General features: G+C 58.6%; 1 protein-coding gene across 2 annotated transcripts; it reads right to left on the bottom strand.

Annotated features, from left to right (window-relative positions):
• Positions 1 to 2893: 2893 nt before the first annotated feature.
• MYL10 (myosin light chain 10) lies at positions 2894 to 10738 on the bottom strand. Of its 2 annotated transcripts, none has more exons than XM_064478162.1 (6): positions 10688 to 10738; positions 10072 to 10147; positions 9046 to 9150; positions 5748 to 5826; positions 3304 to 3358; positions 2894 to 3050 (listed from the first exon to the last, which is right to left on the bottom strand). In XM_064478162.1, exons 1-6 carry the CDS (start codon positions 10721 to 10723, stop codon positions 2958 to 2960), a joined length of 444 nt encoding a protein of 147 aa, XP_064334232.1. In that variant the 5' UTR covers positions 10724 to 10738; the 3' UTR covers positions 2894 to 2957. The 2 variants fall into 2 exon arrangements, with proteins under 2 accessions (XP_064334232.1, XP_010982351.3); XM_010984049.3 differs by having other exon boundaries at positions 2894 to 3056; positions 3310 to 3358.
• Positions 10739 to 16336: the final 5598 nt, after the last annotated feature.

Genomic DNA, 16336 nt, shown 5'->3' with positions numbered 1-16336 from the left:
ATCACAGTGGAAAATGAAATGCCAAGACGCAGGCGTCTCGCTGGGCTAATTACTCTCAATGAGACCCAGCTGGCTGCGGGAGCCGACAGGACCAGGGCCGGGCTGGATCCCTGTGCCCAGCTCCCTGACACAGAAGCCTGCCACGGCTGGGCCTGGGTTTCCTGGCCGTCATCTACCAGGCCCCACTTGGGGCCACCACCACCAAGAATTCCAGGAAAGCCAGTCTGGCCAGCTCACGGGACGGGTCACCTTTGGTGCAGCCCAGCCAGGCAGGCCTGGGCACGGCTGTGGCCTCAGGGTTTGCTGCTGCCCCAGAGCTCGAGACTCCTAAGACTCAGCGAGCCATGGGGTCCCATTCTGCTTGTGCGGAGACTAAGGCCCAGACAGGGCAGGTCCCGCGGAGCCTCAGGCATGGCTCTGGCCTGGCTGCGGCACTGGCCTCAGCCTCTGGCCCACGGTATCTTCTTGGAGGCCCAGAGCTTCAGTGCTGGCTACAGAAGCTACTTCCAGGGGCCTCGTGCAACTCTGGAATTGGTTCAGAGTTTCCCAAGAGTCTACTTTGTACCAGGCCCTGTAGGTTGTCGGGGGTAGAGTGATGAGCAAAATCCAACCAGATCCCAGGCTTATAGCTCTCTGGGGAAGAGAAACACCACGTGTATCTCCCGAGCAAAAGTGCTTAGTGCCGTGAAAATACATGAAAGTGTATTTGACCTATTCCAGGCATCAGGGACGGGATGTGATGCGGAGCTGAGAGCAGAAAGCTCAGTAGCGTGTGATCAGGCACTTATCCAACAGGAGAGTGGGAGAGTGGGTGGGAGACTATTCCAGGCAGCAGGAGCAGCATATGCAAAGGCCCTGTGGCAGAAGGAAATGTAGGGCCCTCAAGGAACTGAATGAAGCTGTGCAGCAGGAACACAGAGCCAAGAGGATGGTGGTAAAGGGGAAGGTGGGGGAGGCCACAAGTAGTTTTTGTATCTTTAAAAAGGTGATTCCAAGTATGACTCAGGAGGGCTCATGTGTGCTCCTCCCAACTTCTTTCTGGCTTTCAGGAGCCTCAGCCCCCACCCCCGGAAGGGGCAGCTCTGTAGACCACCATAGCCACCTGGACCAGAGGAGCCAGAGGAACCCATCTAGGCATCGTGCAGAGCCAACTCAGGTGTCCCTAGAGAATTAGATGGAAAGTCATGGAGACTGAAGGCAGCTGGTGGTGAGCCCAGGTCAGAAGTGGCCAAGACCACCACTGAACCGCAGCTGGAGGGAGAGGGGTGATGAGGAAGCCATGCTATGAAGACACCAAAGGAGGCAGAGGCCAGGGCCTTGGAGCCACCAGCAGCCTCACAACTGGCCTACCATCCCCCTCCTACCTTCTTTGCCACTGGAGCCTCCTGTGCCTGTGGGTCCCCCACCCAGAGCCCCGGTGGGTGTTACAGGTGCTATTGATCGTCTCGGGGCCCTAAAACAGAGGTGTGTGAGTGGATGGCTGTCTGAAGGGCAGAGTAATGAACAGGTCAAAGAATGGCTTCCAGTCTCCCTTCCTGAGACACACAGAAGCCCTCTGGCCTCCCCACTGGCAGCCTCTGTGTCCTTGTGGAGCCAGGCCGATGCATGGCCAGCAGGTGTCCTGGTGTCACAGAGTAGGACAGCCTGGAGCTGCCAGGCAGGCCAGTAGGTACCCATGGCGCCCGCTCCCTCCAACAGATTTGTTCCTGGTTTCTTGCGACACAAACAGGTCTGACAGGTTCCTTGGCGGCTGAGTCCTTGATTTCCAGCAAAGCCAGACTCTTAGAGAGCAGAGGGAGCAAGGCCTGGGCGGAGGGAGGGCTCTATCCGAACCCTCCTCCTCCTCCTCCTCCTCCTCCTCGGCCCCCAGCCTCCCCGACCCCTGCTCACAGACCTTGTACCTTGCATCCTGAGGCCGGTAGCTCTAGGCTGATGGGGACACCTCTCTCAACCACCTCCCCCAGAGGGAACACAGAGCTGAGGGGGGCGAGGACCAGGGAAAGGGACCTCCTTGTTGCTGTGACCCCAAACTCAGTCCCGCCCCCACTTCCTGGGCAGCCTGGGGAGAGCTGTGGGTGCAGGCTCAGAGCCGTGCTGCCTGCGTTCCACTCCCAGCTCTGCCATTGACCTTGTCATCCACCTGTCTTTTGTGTTTTGGTTTTGGTTTGTATCTCCCCATTATTGATGTGCAGAGTTTTTATTTTTAAAGTATATTCGGGATATAAGATCTTTGTCAAGGTCTCTCGTTGCCAGTGTCTCCTCCAGCCCGTACCCTGCCTCCTCACGTGCTTCGTGGCGTCTTTCGCTGAGTGGAAGTTTTCAATTTGGAGTCCAGTCTCTGCACTTGTATTAAATGTTTGGTGCTACATGTGTCCCGTTTAAGAAATCTTTGCCGACTCCTTAGAACCCAACCCCTCCTCTCCATCTCGTTTGCCTCTGTCCAGCTCTTAGCTGCCAGGTCTCTCTGGGACTGCTCCCACCTCCTCCCTCCTGTGTCCCCAGACCAATTCTTGTCCTCCTCACTGCCTGATCTTCCCGCCCAGGGACAGGGCTGGCTCATCTCCGCATCCCTGGGACTGGCACCAGGTCTGGCACGCACTAGGTGCTCAATAAAATCTTCACCAACGAAGGCAGTGTCCTGTGCCCCAGCTGGGGATCATTAAAGCTGTCAATTAGTTCTAAACACCAGCTCGTCAGGAACATTTGAGCAAAGCCAGGAAGAAAAAAGTTTCGGAAAAACCAACAACATGGGAATGCTTAGCTTTCTCCCCAACCGGAGCATTAATCACGGAAACTCAGACCTTGTTAGCGTTATTTATTCTTGCTTTGCCCCCGACCCCCAGGCGAGGGAGCCTTTTCCTCCCACATGTTGGCCGCAGGGGCTCCCCTCCGGCTGCCCCCTACCCTGCCCCCTGGGTTTTGCTGCCTCTGAGTGTGTGTGCAGGGGGGTCTGTGACCTAGTCCTTCTCTTCGCCATGTGTGATGACGTAGCACAGGTTCCTGTAGTCCAGGTTGCCACATACATCTGGTGGGAAGGCAGCAAACATCTGCTTGATCTGGGGAAGGAGCAGAGAGTCAGCCTGGACCAGGGCGGAGTGGGGGCCAGAGCCGGTGGTCACCCAGGGCGTCAGGCATGTCGTTCCCCTCTTTGTAGACGGAGGCATCGAGGTGGAGGGCACAGAGGCCAGGCCAGCAGGCCGGGGTCCCACAGCCCCCCACCTCCCGAATCCTCATTCCCATCCAAGGAGTCAAGGGGGGCACCATCTCAGCAGACACTAAAGCAAGAGCACTTCCTGGGAAGACACTCACCTCCTCCTCACTGAACCGGTCGGCCTGCGTCATGAGCTTCTCTTTGATGCTGCTCGAGGGAGAGAAAGGGTCACATTCAAGGGAAGGGCTACTCTGGGCATGGACACGCAGATCCTGGGGGTGATGACCCGCGAGGACACCAACCAGGGCTGGCCCTACAGCCCCCAGCTGGCCTCGTGGGTCTGGCGGCCCCTTCAGCTCTCAGCCTCCTTTGTAACATGGACTCTCCTCTTTGCATCAAGTGGGGACCAAATGGCATGACCTTGGGACTCCAACATGACTATGGGGGCCACTCTGATGTCCCATTGTGCACTGATAATCAACCTCCAGGTCACTGAGGGGCACCTCTTCACCCTGGGTCTAGATGCACGGCTTCCCTGGCTTATGGTTTTTGCTGATGTTTGTAAGATGCGTCAGAGCATGCAAGGTGCCCGCACTTAGCCAAGGGATGGGAAGGCCACCCGGCCAGTGTTCTCCTGGGCCTGCGCAGGTCTCCTTTGCCCCTCACAGCCCTGGGAAATGAGTACTACTTCCCCCTTTTACAGGAAGGGAAACCGAGGCTCGGGAAGGGGAATGAATCGCAGCGGCAGGTAGGGCGTGTCCCCCTGCGTGGTTCAGGAGGGCAGCTGCCCTCAGGGGCCAGAGCTGCCTGCCCCTGGAGGGATGGCCGCAGGTGGGCTGTTTGAGGCTGTGTGGGAGGGACTGGTGCCCCCCAGGAGCTCTGAGGGCCCCACAGGGCTCTCAGGGGCACAGCGGGCAGGGGAGGATCAGAGGGCTGAGCTGGGCCCTGAGCACCCGCGTGTCCTGTGGCGCCGGCAGTGGCGGGCCCCGCTCAGGACCGACGCACATTTTCCATTATTTATGTTACTACAGGACAGTCACAGTTTCCAACTCTCTAAGCTGGGGACTTTTCACAGACTCTGTTTCAACCAGAGCCTCCTCTGTGGCCTGCCTGGCAGACAGCCAGGTCTTCCAGATCCCATATCCTGGGGATGGTGCCTTCGGTTCCCAAACTGTGTCCCCAAAGGGTTCCTTCCAGCCCTGACCTTGCTCTAGGGGTTGTGAAGGTGGGTGATGGTAGACGGGTTGGTTCAGGCCACTCTAGGGAGTGCCCCCCAGTGCATCCTAGGTCCATAAGCTGGAGGTGGGAACCCAGACTCTGAGTGACGGGTGAAGGAAAGGGCTGTAGCCTGGAGAAACCCTCAGGACCCTTCCCCTCCCCGTGAGGAGAGTGTGACTCAAAACTTTAGTGGGTGGGGAACAGTAAGAATGTCTGAGAGGTAAGACAGACCCTCCCCACTTCTCTTGCCTCACCTGCCCTTTCCCACCCCTCCTCCATCATGAGCTGGTTCTAATAGAAAGCAAAATTAGCCTCAAGCCAGCATAACAATTGGTCAGGAAGCTGGTGCCTGAGGAAGAAATCTTATCTGCCCAGGGCCACCCACAGGCTGCGCGGGGTCTTGGAGGCTCTGAAGGGACTGCCCGAGGACCGCTCAGAGGTCGGCGTAGTGTCTCGGCCTCTGGGCAGCCTGCCTCTGCCCCACCCACCCGTGCCCGTAGCCCGCAGCTTCTGCCCTGAGCTCCTGACCGGCTGAGGCTCCCAGACATCGCAGGCATCAGTGCTCCCACGTTCATAATGCCAGCCCAGTGGCAGCTGGACAGCTGCCCATGGCCACCTCACTCTCTGCGCATCCTCAGCTGAGCTGCTTCCTTCCCATGGCTCCGCCTCCATCCCCACATCCACTCAGGCCCTTGTTAACATCTGGCCCAGCCCTCTCCCCAGAACCGCGAATCCCATTGGTGCTGGCCTCTTTTAGTTTACTTACCCATCCACTCCCCTCCTTCCCAATGGCCAAGACCCTTGTGGTGGCTGCAACCCTCTCTGTTCCTCCTCCAGGCTGGCCTCCATGTTGCCCCTGCCCAACTCCTTCTTAGGTGCTCCCATGTCCCCAGGGAAGACCCAGGGTCCAGGGCCTGCCTATCTGTCTGTGCTCAGTCTCCTCCATCCCCCACCCACACCCTCCAGCCAAAGACCACTCCCCCTCACCAACCCCAAACATGCCAAGTCCTGGCTCTTCTCTCTCTGGGATCCTGCATCTAGAATGTTCCCTGCTCCAGCTAGGGCAATCCTTAGTCATCCTTCCAGGCCCACCCCCACCCCTTCCTCCCTCACTACTGGGAGGCCCTTCCCTGGTGACCCCACATTCTCTGTCCTCTTCCACACAGATGGGGAGACTGAGGCCCAGAAAGGGAAGGGACATCAGGTGATGGGTGAGTTGGGCAGGGCAGTGGCCTCCCGGCTCCTGGCCGGAAGCTGCCTGAGTTGCCTGAGTTCTGGGCAGGAGAGGAGACTGCCGCCACTCTGACCCCACCCAAGACCACCAGTCACTGAGCCTTTGGGGAGGGAAAAACCAAACAGAAGGCAGAAGGGAACTTACAAATCAGCCTTGACGAAACCTTTCCCTTCAGTGTCGAACACCTTGAAGGCGTGGAGAATGGTCTCCTCTGGGTCCGTACCTGGAAGCAGCGCACATGGTTGGGGGCAGTGCCGGGAGGAGGCGGGCTGGGGGTGGGGCGGCCCCATGGCCCCTGCAGATGCCAAGGGCTCGGGGAGCTTCCTCCCCTCCTTCCAGTCCACGGTGAGGCCAGAGAAGGGAGGTTTCAGAGAAACAAAGAACAGCAGTAACAGCCCAGGGCGCTGCGTACAGTCACGAACAGCCTGCACAGCTGGACACGGAGACCCAGACTAAGGGTTTACTGTATGCTTCACCCTCCTAACCATTGGTCTGATTTTACAGATGAAGAAACTGAGGCTCAGAGAAGTTAAGTGACTTGTCCAAAGTTCTCGTAGCTGCCGTGTGATGAGTGAGGTAAACTCTGGAGCTCTTGTTCCCCAAGATGCGTGCGAGAGGCCGTGGTTGGGGGAGAAAGAGCTCTTGCCTGGGGGCTGAAGGGGGAGCTCTGGCAGTGACATTGGAGGAGTCGGCGAGACTGAGCAGTTCCAGTTTGATCACTTTTATAGTGTGGGCTTTGGGAAAAGATGCCATTAGAAGAAATGGTTCTACTACCTCAACGGGATTGAATATCCAGCCCCCTGATGGCACAGATGGGGAAACTGAGGCCTCGAGAGAGGAAAGGTCTCACCCAAGGTCTCCGGGACTGTGTGAATAACAGCGGGTGACCTGGTGACCCTTAACTGGTGCTCTCTCCCCTCAGTCACACTGTCCCCCCTGCTCACTGGGGACCAGGGGATGTCCCCTTCCTTCTTCGAGGCTCAGCTGTGTCATCGGGGAAATGGAGACAGAAGGTGGGGTTTGCTGCCCGCCTCCCGGGATCAGTTAAGATCACATGTTGTTAATGATAAATATCTTGACAAACATTAATCCATCATGGCTGCAGACACATCTTGAGTGCCATGTCCCCTCCTGCAGCTTCAACATTTTACCCAGTGGAATGCCAGCACACCCCATGTGGTAGGTACTGATGTCCCCAGTTTGTCAAAGAGGAAACTGAGGCTCAGAGACACTTTGTGACTTGCCTGAAGTCCCCACTAATAAGGGGAGGGAGTGTTTAAAACCAGCCCTTTGGATCTTCTGAGCCCCCTGTCTGTTCTGCCTCTCAGACTGGGTCAGCGCCAGCTGTGTCTCCCCCATCAGACTCATCCAGGACAGGATGGCGTCTGAGTCACTCCACATCTCTGAGGCTGGCCTGAGTGACTGAGCTGGGTTCAGTGCTGGCCCTGCCGACCTGGGAGCTCCTGGAGGGAGAGCCATAGGCTTCCTCTAGGTAGGGCAGCAGGAAGCCTGTGTGCCCCGCCCAGAGGCTCAGCCCAGGGTCCATCTAGGGCAGAGCTCCAGGCCATCACAGCCTGGCCTTGCAGGCAGAGAAGGGGTGGCCAAGGGATTATGGTGCGGACTTCTGGGGGGGGGGCAATCTCAGCTTCCCAGGGTCTTTGGAGAGGCCTCCCTGCCAGAACAGGTTGACTCCAGCCCACCTTTCTGAGGACCAGATGCACATGGACCAGCTGCCCTGGGCTCAGGTCTCGTGGCTGGACTTTCACCACAGCCCGGTCACCCCCTCCCCCCCTCTCAGAAAGGGCCTCTGCTTTGCAGACTGCAAACCCCATCAAATGGCTGTAGAGTGGCTGCTTCCCCCTGTGGCTGTTGGGAATCTCATGACAAAGTGTCCTCATCCCAGTTAGAAGGACAAGGTGGTTCCTGCCCAGCCGCCTGCTCCTGTCCCTCCCTCTGGCTCAGCCAAGTTCACATGATAGGCTCCACTGAAGCCCCAGCCCTGGGGCCCCCGCAAAAATGAGGAAAAGCTGCAGCCCTGGTCATAGCTCTGAGCTCATCCGCTGACCCACACGCGCTCTGGGACTCCCGTTAAAGTCACACATGTCTCTCCCCAAAAATAGGCCCCCAGCCCAGCCCCCTGGGCTTCTGCGCTCTTCAAGGAAGGGACCATCGTCCCAGGAATAACCCCGAATAGCTTCCACCCAGAGGTGGACCCCATGGCACTTCGTCAGCTGGGCAGCTCCAGGCTGTCGTGGGTTTAGCGGTGGTCCCCAAAAGATACGTCCATATCCTCATCCCTGAAAGCAGGAAACGTCACTTCCTTGGAAAAAGGGACTTAGCATATGTAAGGAAAGGCTCTTAAGACGAAGAGATCATTCTAGATCGTCCAGATGAGCCCTGAATCCAATGACAATGCCCTTATGAGAGTGAAGCAGTGAGAGACAGAAGAGGAGGGGGCATTGTGATCACGGAGGCAGAGAGGGCAGCGATGCAGCCATCAGGAGCTGGAAAAGGCCAAGGATGGGTTTGCTCTAGAGCCTCTCAGGGAGCCCGACCTGCCGGATTTCAGGCTTACAGATCCCAGAACTGAGAGAATACATTCCTGGTTTTTTGAGCTGTCAAGTTCACGGTCATGGTTACAAGCAGCCTCAGGAAACTAACACAAACCCCACCATACAGATAAAAACTGAGGTGCAAAGAGCAGACCAGCCTTGCCCGAGGCCACCTGAGGGTCAGTGGGAGGCCAGGTCTTGAACCTAGATGAAGCCAAGACCAAGGCGGGGTATCAGGCAGGGGCGGCTCCAGGGTGGGGTGACAGTAAGACCCTCCTTCCAGGGCAACCACAGCCCAGGCTGGCCCTTCCTTCTGACCCCGGAACCCCAGCCCAGGCCTGATGCTGCGTCTCGGGGGAGTGCAGTGTTCACAGCCAGAGTCGGGGTGACGGTTCCATCCCTGCCGTTTTGATGCAGGGACACTGTCTGAGCCTGGGTCTCCTCACTCATGAATGAGGCCCCTGATCCTTTCGCTGGAGAAGCCCACCCTGCATTGGGGTTGGCCACAGTGGCTTCCAGACTCCCCCAGCCCACAGCCCCCAAGAACCACCTCCTCCTGTCGGCAGAGCAAGCAAGAGGAGCCCAGGGCTAGGGAGGTGGGGCTGGGGCTGGGACACAGTCCTGAGAACGGACAAAGGGCTTTCTTACAAATGTCCCCCTGGGCCCCTCATAGCCTTGCAAAGAGGGGTCATTACAGCAACCCCCGCGCTGTGATACAGATGTGGAAACTGAGACAAGGCCTGGTATGTGCACCCCAGGGGCTGGTACCTCGGGCTACACCATGCTGCGAGCTGGGGTGTGTGTTGGTGGCAGCCTGCTGGCACACAGGACCCAGCCTGCCACTCCCACTCACTCATCCTCTCCCCAGGGCCCCCTGGGGCCTCACTCACCCTTCAGCTTCTCCCCAAACATGGTCAAGAAGACAGTGAAGTTGATGGGCCCGGGGGCTTCCTTCACCATGGCCTCCAGCTCCTCATTCTTCACATTGATGCGGCCTGGGGCGGGGATGGGGGGGAATCCCAAGAGTACAATGAGGGTCAGAAGGGGCCCTGCCTGCTGGCGGCCTGAGAGAACACAGCTCAGGACCACAGAGTGTCCTACAGGGTCTCCCAGCTCTACCGTCTTACCACCCCTCACCCAGCCCTAAGGCCCTGCCCGCCTGCTGGGGGGCCCCGGGATGGGGGCACATTCAGCCACGGTCATCACTGAGCTGTCCCCAGCCTTACCACCCGCCTGCCACCACCTCAGCCTCCCTGGAAAGGATAGCACATTGGTGGCTATCCCCATTTTACAGATAAGGAGACTGAGGCCCAAAGAAGCTGATGCTGAGGCATATAGGGGCTGGATGACCTGGGCCTCAGGGCTCAGGTCCCCTAGGAGGGGGTTCACTGGCTGCCTGGAGGTGAGGACTCTGGGATTCCTCATGGTCTCAGTGGACAACCAGATCTCCGGGAGCTCAAAGCTCAGTCTAGGTATAACTTGGCTATGCCCCTGCACTCCACCCAAAACCCACCCCATCCATCCTTAAGGCCCATTCTTGGGCCCTTGGAGAATGCAAAAGCCTCCCCAGGCAGCTGAAGTCCGGCAGGTACCCTGAGCCCCTGGAGTGTCTCCAGCCTCTTCCGTACCTCCAGTGCCTACCCCTGCTCTCCTGACCCCTCACTGCCCCCCCACTCCAGGCCTTTTCACAGGCCATTCCAGCATCTGCTAGGCCCTCTCCATCCCCTGGTGAGTCCTCCTCTAACACCCAGGAGCCCTCCCCTGAACTTCCAGGCAGAAGCTGCCTCTCCTCTGCACCCCCAGGGATCACCGGCCCCTCACATCCACTGTAACGACCACACTGGCCTGCCCCCAGCCGCCTGCTCTTTCTGGATGGCCCGGACACCGCCCCAAGCCTCCGGCTGCTGGTCACTCACCCAGGGCAGCAAAGGTGTCCCTCAGGTCCTCCTTGTCAATGAAGCCATCCCGATTCTGGTCCATGATGGTGAAGGCCTGGCAGAGACACAGGCACTGAGCAGCCACCCTCCCACCTGCCCAAGCCCAGGCCCCCTCCCCAGACATCCCCTACACACACTGCAAGGGGCTACCTTCCCACTCACTGCTGCCCAGCCAGCGTCAGTGCAGGCCCCTCTGGCCATCCGTCACCCAGCTCAGAATGACACCAGCATGAGAGTGATGGCTAACTCGCTCTGGATTTCAAGTGTGTGCCAACACGCTTCTGGGGCTTTGTCTCATCCCTCATTTCATGCTCCCAGCTACCCCATTTTACAGAGAGCAAAACTGAGGCTCAGAGAGAGGAAGAGCTCACCCAAGGTCACACAGCAAATAAAGGCTCAGGTAGAGAGGGGTAGGGGCTGCCCGAGGACAGCTCATCACATCTCCAGGGTCTGAGATACAGCTGGAGGCCTTTAAGAATAGTGACATCTCCACCCCCCAGGGACTGAGAGCTGACCCCACACCTGGCCAGCTCCCTAAGGGCCTTCTGTGCATCACAGTAATCCTCCCACAGGCCCTGGGAGGCAGCTGACCAACCTCTTTAAACTCCTGGATCTGGGACTGATCAAACATGGAGAAGACATTGGAGCTGGCTCCACCTTCTGCTCTTTTCCGGGCTCTTCTGGGTGCCTGTGAGGGTCCAGGTGAAGTCTTGCAGAAGCCCCTTCCTCTCAAGTCCCTCGTTTGTCCTACCCCTTCCCCTCAACACTCACGCCTCATCTCCTGAATGACACTGCCCGCCCCCCGGGGACCACAGCAGACAGACTGGGCTCCTCGAGAAGTCTTGCAGAGAAGCAAGGGGTCTCCCAGACTGAGGCAAGAAGCCTGCAGAGCGCCCACCCCATGGGGCCACCCTGCTGCTTCCTGTCCTGCCCCCACTTGAAGGCAGGTGGGCAGTGCCCAGGCTGCAGGGCAGAGTGGGGCATCTTTTCTAGCACCAGCCCCTGCTTGGGGCCCCCTCCTCTTCGGCCACCCTCCCCGTGTTCAGGATAACATTGGGGTCCCTCAGCCCTGAGAGGTCTGTCCTTTGTCCCTCTCCCACCCCCACCCATCTAGGTCCCCTGCACCTGCTTTGAGCTCCCTTCTCTCCCCGCATTCACTCCTGCCATTCCCACTGCCAGGATGTGCCTTCCCTGTCTTTCGTCGGGGAGAATCCTCATCTTTCAGGTTCAGCTCCTCTGCCACCTCCTCTAAGCAACCTTCCCTGACTGACCGGGAGATCAACACAGAGCTCCCCGGCCCCATCCTCTCCTCCCCACCAGTCTTGGGCTTCCACACCTTGTCGCATGGGGCGCCCTGCACTCCTTGCCACAGCTCCCCGTGTCTGTCCCATCTCTGGGGCTCCCACCCCAACCCCGGGCCTGGGGGTCAGTTTGGAAAGAGCTGCCCAGAGCTCAGGGCCATCAGGTAGAGCAGGTGACCCTTCACGTGGAGGGTCTCTGGCCAGCCTTCCAGCCTCCGTGTGTTTCTTTCAGGACATCACGGTGCCTGAGAGTCCGCGATTGGACATTTGCTGAAAGATCTCTGTCTCCAACCCCCCCGTGGGACTTTTCCTTCAGCAGCCGCACTAGAGCCTCCAGGTGCAAGGAGCCCCATACCTGGCCATGACGGGGGGAAAGGACAGCCAGGACTTCACAAAGGAGGTGGTGGAAGGGGCGCCCCGCAGACCTGGGCTTCCCCGTGCCCAGCTCCTGCCTCCATTTCAGCCAGTACCGCCCTGTGTGCCCAGCCCCGCCTACCCCGCCCCAGAGCTCTGGCTCCCCCTGCCCCCACCAAGACACCGGCGCCTGTGTGGTCTCCCCCCAGCTCACTCTTGTCCCCCCACCCCAAGCCCCTACCCCCCCAACTCGTCCCCACTTCCCTCCGCTCCTGGGCTCACTTCAGGAGCCACAGCGCCCGGCTGACTTATAATTAGCTTTTACTGGGTCCTTTGTCTCCACTAATCCTTTGAAGGGGGGCTGGCAGGGCGGCCAGGACATTATGATGCCGTAAAACCCCTGTAATATTTATAAATCCCTTCAGACATCATAAAGAAAAGAACCTCTCTGTGGAATTCAGCTCACATAATTACATATACATTTCCCTCTGATTAATAAAAAGCAATCACTTCCGTCTGTGGGATATTCTGCCCTTTCTCTCCTCAGACCTGCCCTTGGCCTCGGCACCCCCCCACCCCTGCCTCGCCTCCGCCTTTCATGTCCGTCTTTGGAAATACCGCCCTACTACATGCCAGCCTCGCAAGGAAGGAATGGGCTGTTTTCTCCTGCTGCCCAGGCAAGCCTGGGGCCCAGGGCCCTGACTGGCCTTCGGGTCTCCCAGCCGGGACCTTCCGAAGCCCAGCTCTCTTGGAGATCCCCTTTTATAGTGCACCCCTGAAAAATAAAAATCCCCCACAGGAAACAGCTCAGGGGAGAAGGGGGTCACCCAGACCTCAGTTCTAATCCTGACTTTGCTACTCACAGCCTCTGTGATGCTAAGAAAACCGGTTGTCTGCCCTGAGCCTCAAGTACAAAAACCAGATAATGGCTCCCTCAAAGCATCTGAACATTTATTAGGTACCTGCTGACCTCCAGCCAGGCCCTGTGCCCAGTCTCAGGGACCCAGAGCTGAATCAGGCCCCATCCTTGTCCCCAGAGAGCTCACAGTCCAGCTGGGAGACACAATCAGGATGGCGGAGCGAGGGAGGGGCAGGTGCTGAGAACACAGAGAAGCTGCTGTACCCCTGGAGTACTCAGGGCAGACTTCCCGGAGGAGGTGGCTTCTGAGCTGTGGCTTGACAGCTGAGTCAGAATTCTTAGGCCAAGAGGGGCTGATGAGTGTGTGTGAGACAGAGGCATGAAAAAATAGCACCATTGAGAGCCTGTGGGGAGCCCAAGGGGCTGGAGCCCAGGGGTAAGGGACAAACAGCAGGGTGGGCCCCACGTGGCCTGAAGAACTCTGCAGAAAGGCCAGCAGCCCCCACACCAAGCTCCACAGGACCCAGGCTGTCCTGGAGTAGTGACCCCAACCCCCATAGGATCCCTGTTCTCCCAGGGAGCAGAGTCCCACTTTTGCCGTGAAACCTCCAAGCCTGGCCCACCCTGTTCCCCTCCAACCTCCTCTTCCTCGCTGCCCTCCCTGCCACCTCGGCAGCCCCCATCAAGTCCAGAAAAGCAGAGACCCCAATCAGGACCCCCCTGATGGCCTGGCCGGGTTGGGGGATGACATCAAGGGTGAAGAAAAGGTCAGAACCAGGTACAAGATCAGGTCAAGGTCAAGGATGTCAGTGAGAGGAACAAGGTCAAGGTCAGGGTGAGTTCAGGCAGTGAGGTGAAGGGCAGGATCACAAATGAAGTCACGGTCACAGGATGAGGTCGGAGTCGAGGAACAGGGTCAGGGTCAGGAGGCGGGGCAACGCCAGCCTACCATGGTCTGGAGGGCTCCCTCGAGCTGCAGCCGGGCTAGGGGAGCTCGGAGACAGCTCTTTAAATAGTGCTCCAGGTCCGGAAAGCAGTTTGGAAGGAGACAAAGGACAGGATGGGGGCCTCCCTGCCAGGCACCTGTCAGGGACCATACAGAGTTAGTGGGGTTGAGGGATCCAGAGACGGTCCAAGCCAGCAGGATCTCCACCAGCACGGGGCCAACTGGAAATCTGCAGCCAAAGGACTAAGGTCCAGGAAGAGGCTGTTGGCTGAGGACACACAGTAAGCTGAGGCCTGGAACCAACTGGGAAGACTTGGCCTGCGGCCATGCAATTTCAGGAGAGCTCCCAGAGCAGGGCGAGCCACACCAGCTGGGGAGACTCAGGACTGCACCGTGGCCTCGAGCTGTGTGACCTTGGGTGGGACACTACCCTCCAGAAGGCTCAGTCCTCGCAGATGAGAAGTGGGGAGCACGTGACCCCTCCCTGCGCAGCCCATGGAGGGGGTTTCCGCATCAGCTTGGCCCACAGAGGCCCCTCACCCAATAGGATTACTGTCACCATTACTGCCCCAACCCCAGGCCCCTCCAAGGTATTGAAAAGAAACCAGGGAGATGAAAAAGCGATGAGACAAACAGGAAAGATGGAAGTGACTCTGATGAGAGCGAATTGAGAAATCACGTCCCCATTCACTCCAGCCACACACGTTTTGGGACATGGCCCATCCCCATCAGGCCTGGCTCAGCCCAAGAATCCTCCAGTTCGTGTGCCAAGCCAAGCCCGCACCTGCCTCCGGCAGGCCCCCCATGTGTCCAGTGCAGCCCGGCTGCCCCAGCCAGCCAGCCAAGTCAGCCCCCACCTGGAGCCACCACGTCTGCCGGGCTGCCAGGGCCGGCAGTGCTGGGCTCGGGCCACGAGCCCACCCACCCCCAGGCCCAGGACAGCTTAACTGTCCCCGGAGATGGCCTTAGGCCTCCAGGCCCCAGAACGGCTGATCCCCTGTTTCAGGGGAGGGAATGTGACGATGATGAAAATGATACTAAGAGTAGCTAGCATTTACAAAACACAGACGGTCAGACTATGTGCTAAAGCAGACATCTTCACTTTGAATCCTCACCCCCTTTTCCAGGTGAGGAAACTGGGGTGCACACACAGGAATTCACTCACCCAAGGCTGATAAGTGGTGGTGCCAGGATGAAATCCCCTTTCTGGGGGTTCCAGAAGGTTCTGCGCATCCCAGTGCTCCCCTCCCTGAGTCATCCCAGACTAGCTGGCTCTGACCAGCCCCTCTGACCTCCCTGACACCTGTGATGGAAACTTCCACCATGCTGCCCCTTGGCAGGGACCAACCACACAGGCCACAGGTGTTCAGCAGGTCAGGGTGAGGGGAAACTGGCTCTCAGCACAGGAGCCAGGATTCCAGTCCCAGCCCCACCTTGACCCACAGCAGGTGCCTCCGCATTTCTGGGCCTGGGCAGAGGGGCAGGTGGTCGCTGTCCGCACCAGCCCTGGGGAGCAGCCCTTCCTGGCCCCATCCATGAGCCTGGCCCTGGGAACCTCCGGACTCTGGGCTTGCTGAGCAGGGAGAAATGATGCCATCAGGGGCTACAACGCCTGCTTCCTGTGGCCGGAGGCGTCCTCATGCAAGGCCTGGATGTCCCTGAGCTCCTGCCTCTGGGGATCAATGCCCAGGACAGTCTTACACACTCGGAGAGCTGCCCAGCCTGCCAAGAGGAGGGACGTGCAAGAGGGGATGATGGTGAGACGCAGAGTGAGTCACAGCAGGGCTTACGAGCGAGCGCTTAGCAAAGTATTCCCCATGGTTTCCTTCCCTGGCCTTCTCATTTGTGTTACAAAAGAAGGAAGAACTAGTCAGAAATCTGGTGGAGATGATGGAAACCCCCAGGGGAGAGACGGTGGGGAAACCCTTGTCCCTGGGGTAGGGGGAACAGGGGGAGGTGTGGGGAGCATGCAGCGGTCCTGAGAAAGGGAAGCCCTGAGTTCTGCCCTTGCTGTGGGCCTCGGGCTCAGCAACACACAGACCCTCAGTTTTCCCCATCTGAGAAATGGTGCCAGCAACCTGGCTGCCTGGAAGCTGCCATCAGGCAGCCCAGTGCCGGGGGAAGGAGGTGGGCTCTGAAGTCACTGGCCAGGGTTTTGAGGGCAGAGCCCCCATGTGGATGAAGAAACTTGCCACCACAGCCCCCCCAACAGCTTGTTGGGGATATGGCGAGTCTGTTGCCATCACTGGGTCACGTTGTTTGGCTCAGCTGACCACAGGGCAACGGCCAGTTGTTGGGGTCAAAGAGAACACTGAGGGGTCTGTGCTTCCACCCAGGTGCCTCCAAGAGCAAATAGCCTAAGACCTGGAATTCCAGGTTGGCCCCGCTGAGTCAGAGGACTTAGCCCCTTGTGAAGAGCACCCACTTAACAGAGGGCAACCTGAGGTCTCAGGGGTGACCACGTCAGGACAGGAACTTGAAGAGACCAACTGCCTTAGGACACGGCCGCCCTCTGCAGGGTAACAGCTGTCACCCAGACCTCATGAGAACAAGCTGGAACAGATGACTTCACCTGTCATCCCTCACCTCTAACCTCTTATCACTAACTCCGCATGTTCAGCCGGCTGACCCCTGCCGTCCCAGGCTCACAGCCGTTGGTCCCCGCCCTGGTCAGCCACCACCTTGACCTCCACTGTATTCCAAATGCTTCCTTCAATCTCCTTCCCCCAAACCTTTGCCTAAGTCACTTGACCCCTCCCCTCCCTGCCCCGACTGGAATCAATG

The sequence above is a fragment of the Camelus dromedarius genome, chromosome 24 (genome assembly GCF_036321535.1).
Source record: "Camelus dromedarius isolate mCamDro1 chromosome 24, mCamDro1.pat, whole genome shotgun sequence".
Taxonomy (NCBI): Eukaryota; Metazoa; Chordata; class Mammalia; order Artiodactyla; family Camelidae; genus Camelus; species Camelus dromedarius.
Note: the sequence above shows the minus strand (reverse complement) of the source record. Positions and strands in the feature narration are given on the sequence as shown.

What these genes read in the sequence shown, in the direction of transcription:
- MYL10 (XM_064478162.1), bottom strand. Translation starts at nt 10,723, where the DNA reads ATGTTTGATCAGTCCCAGATCCAGGAGTTTAAAGAG. An exon ending in AGATCCAGGAGTTTAAAGAG is followed by an intron (nt 10,148 to 10,687) that starts GTTGGTCAGCTG and finishes TGTCTCTGCCAG; the next exon opens with GCCTTCACCATCATGGACCA. An exon ending in GGTTTCGTCAAGGCTGATTT is followed by an intron (nt 3,359 to 5,747) that starts GTAAGTTCCCTT and finishes TCCCTCGAGCAG; the next exon opens with CATCAAAGAGAAGCTCATGA.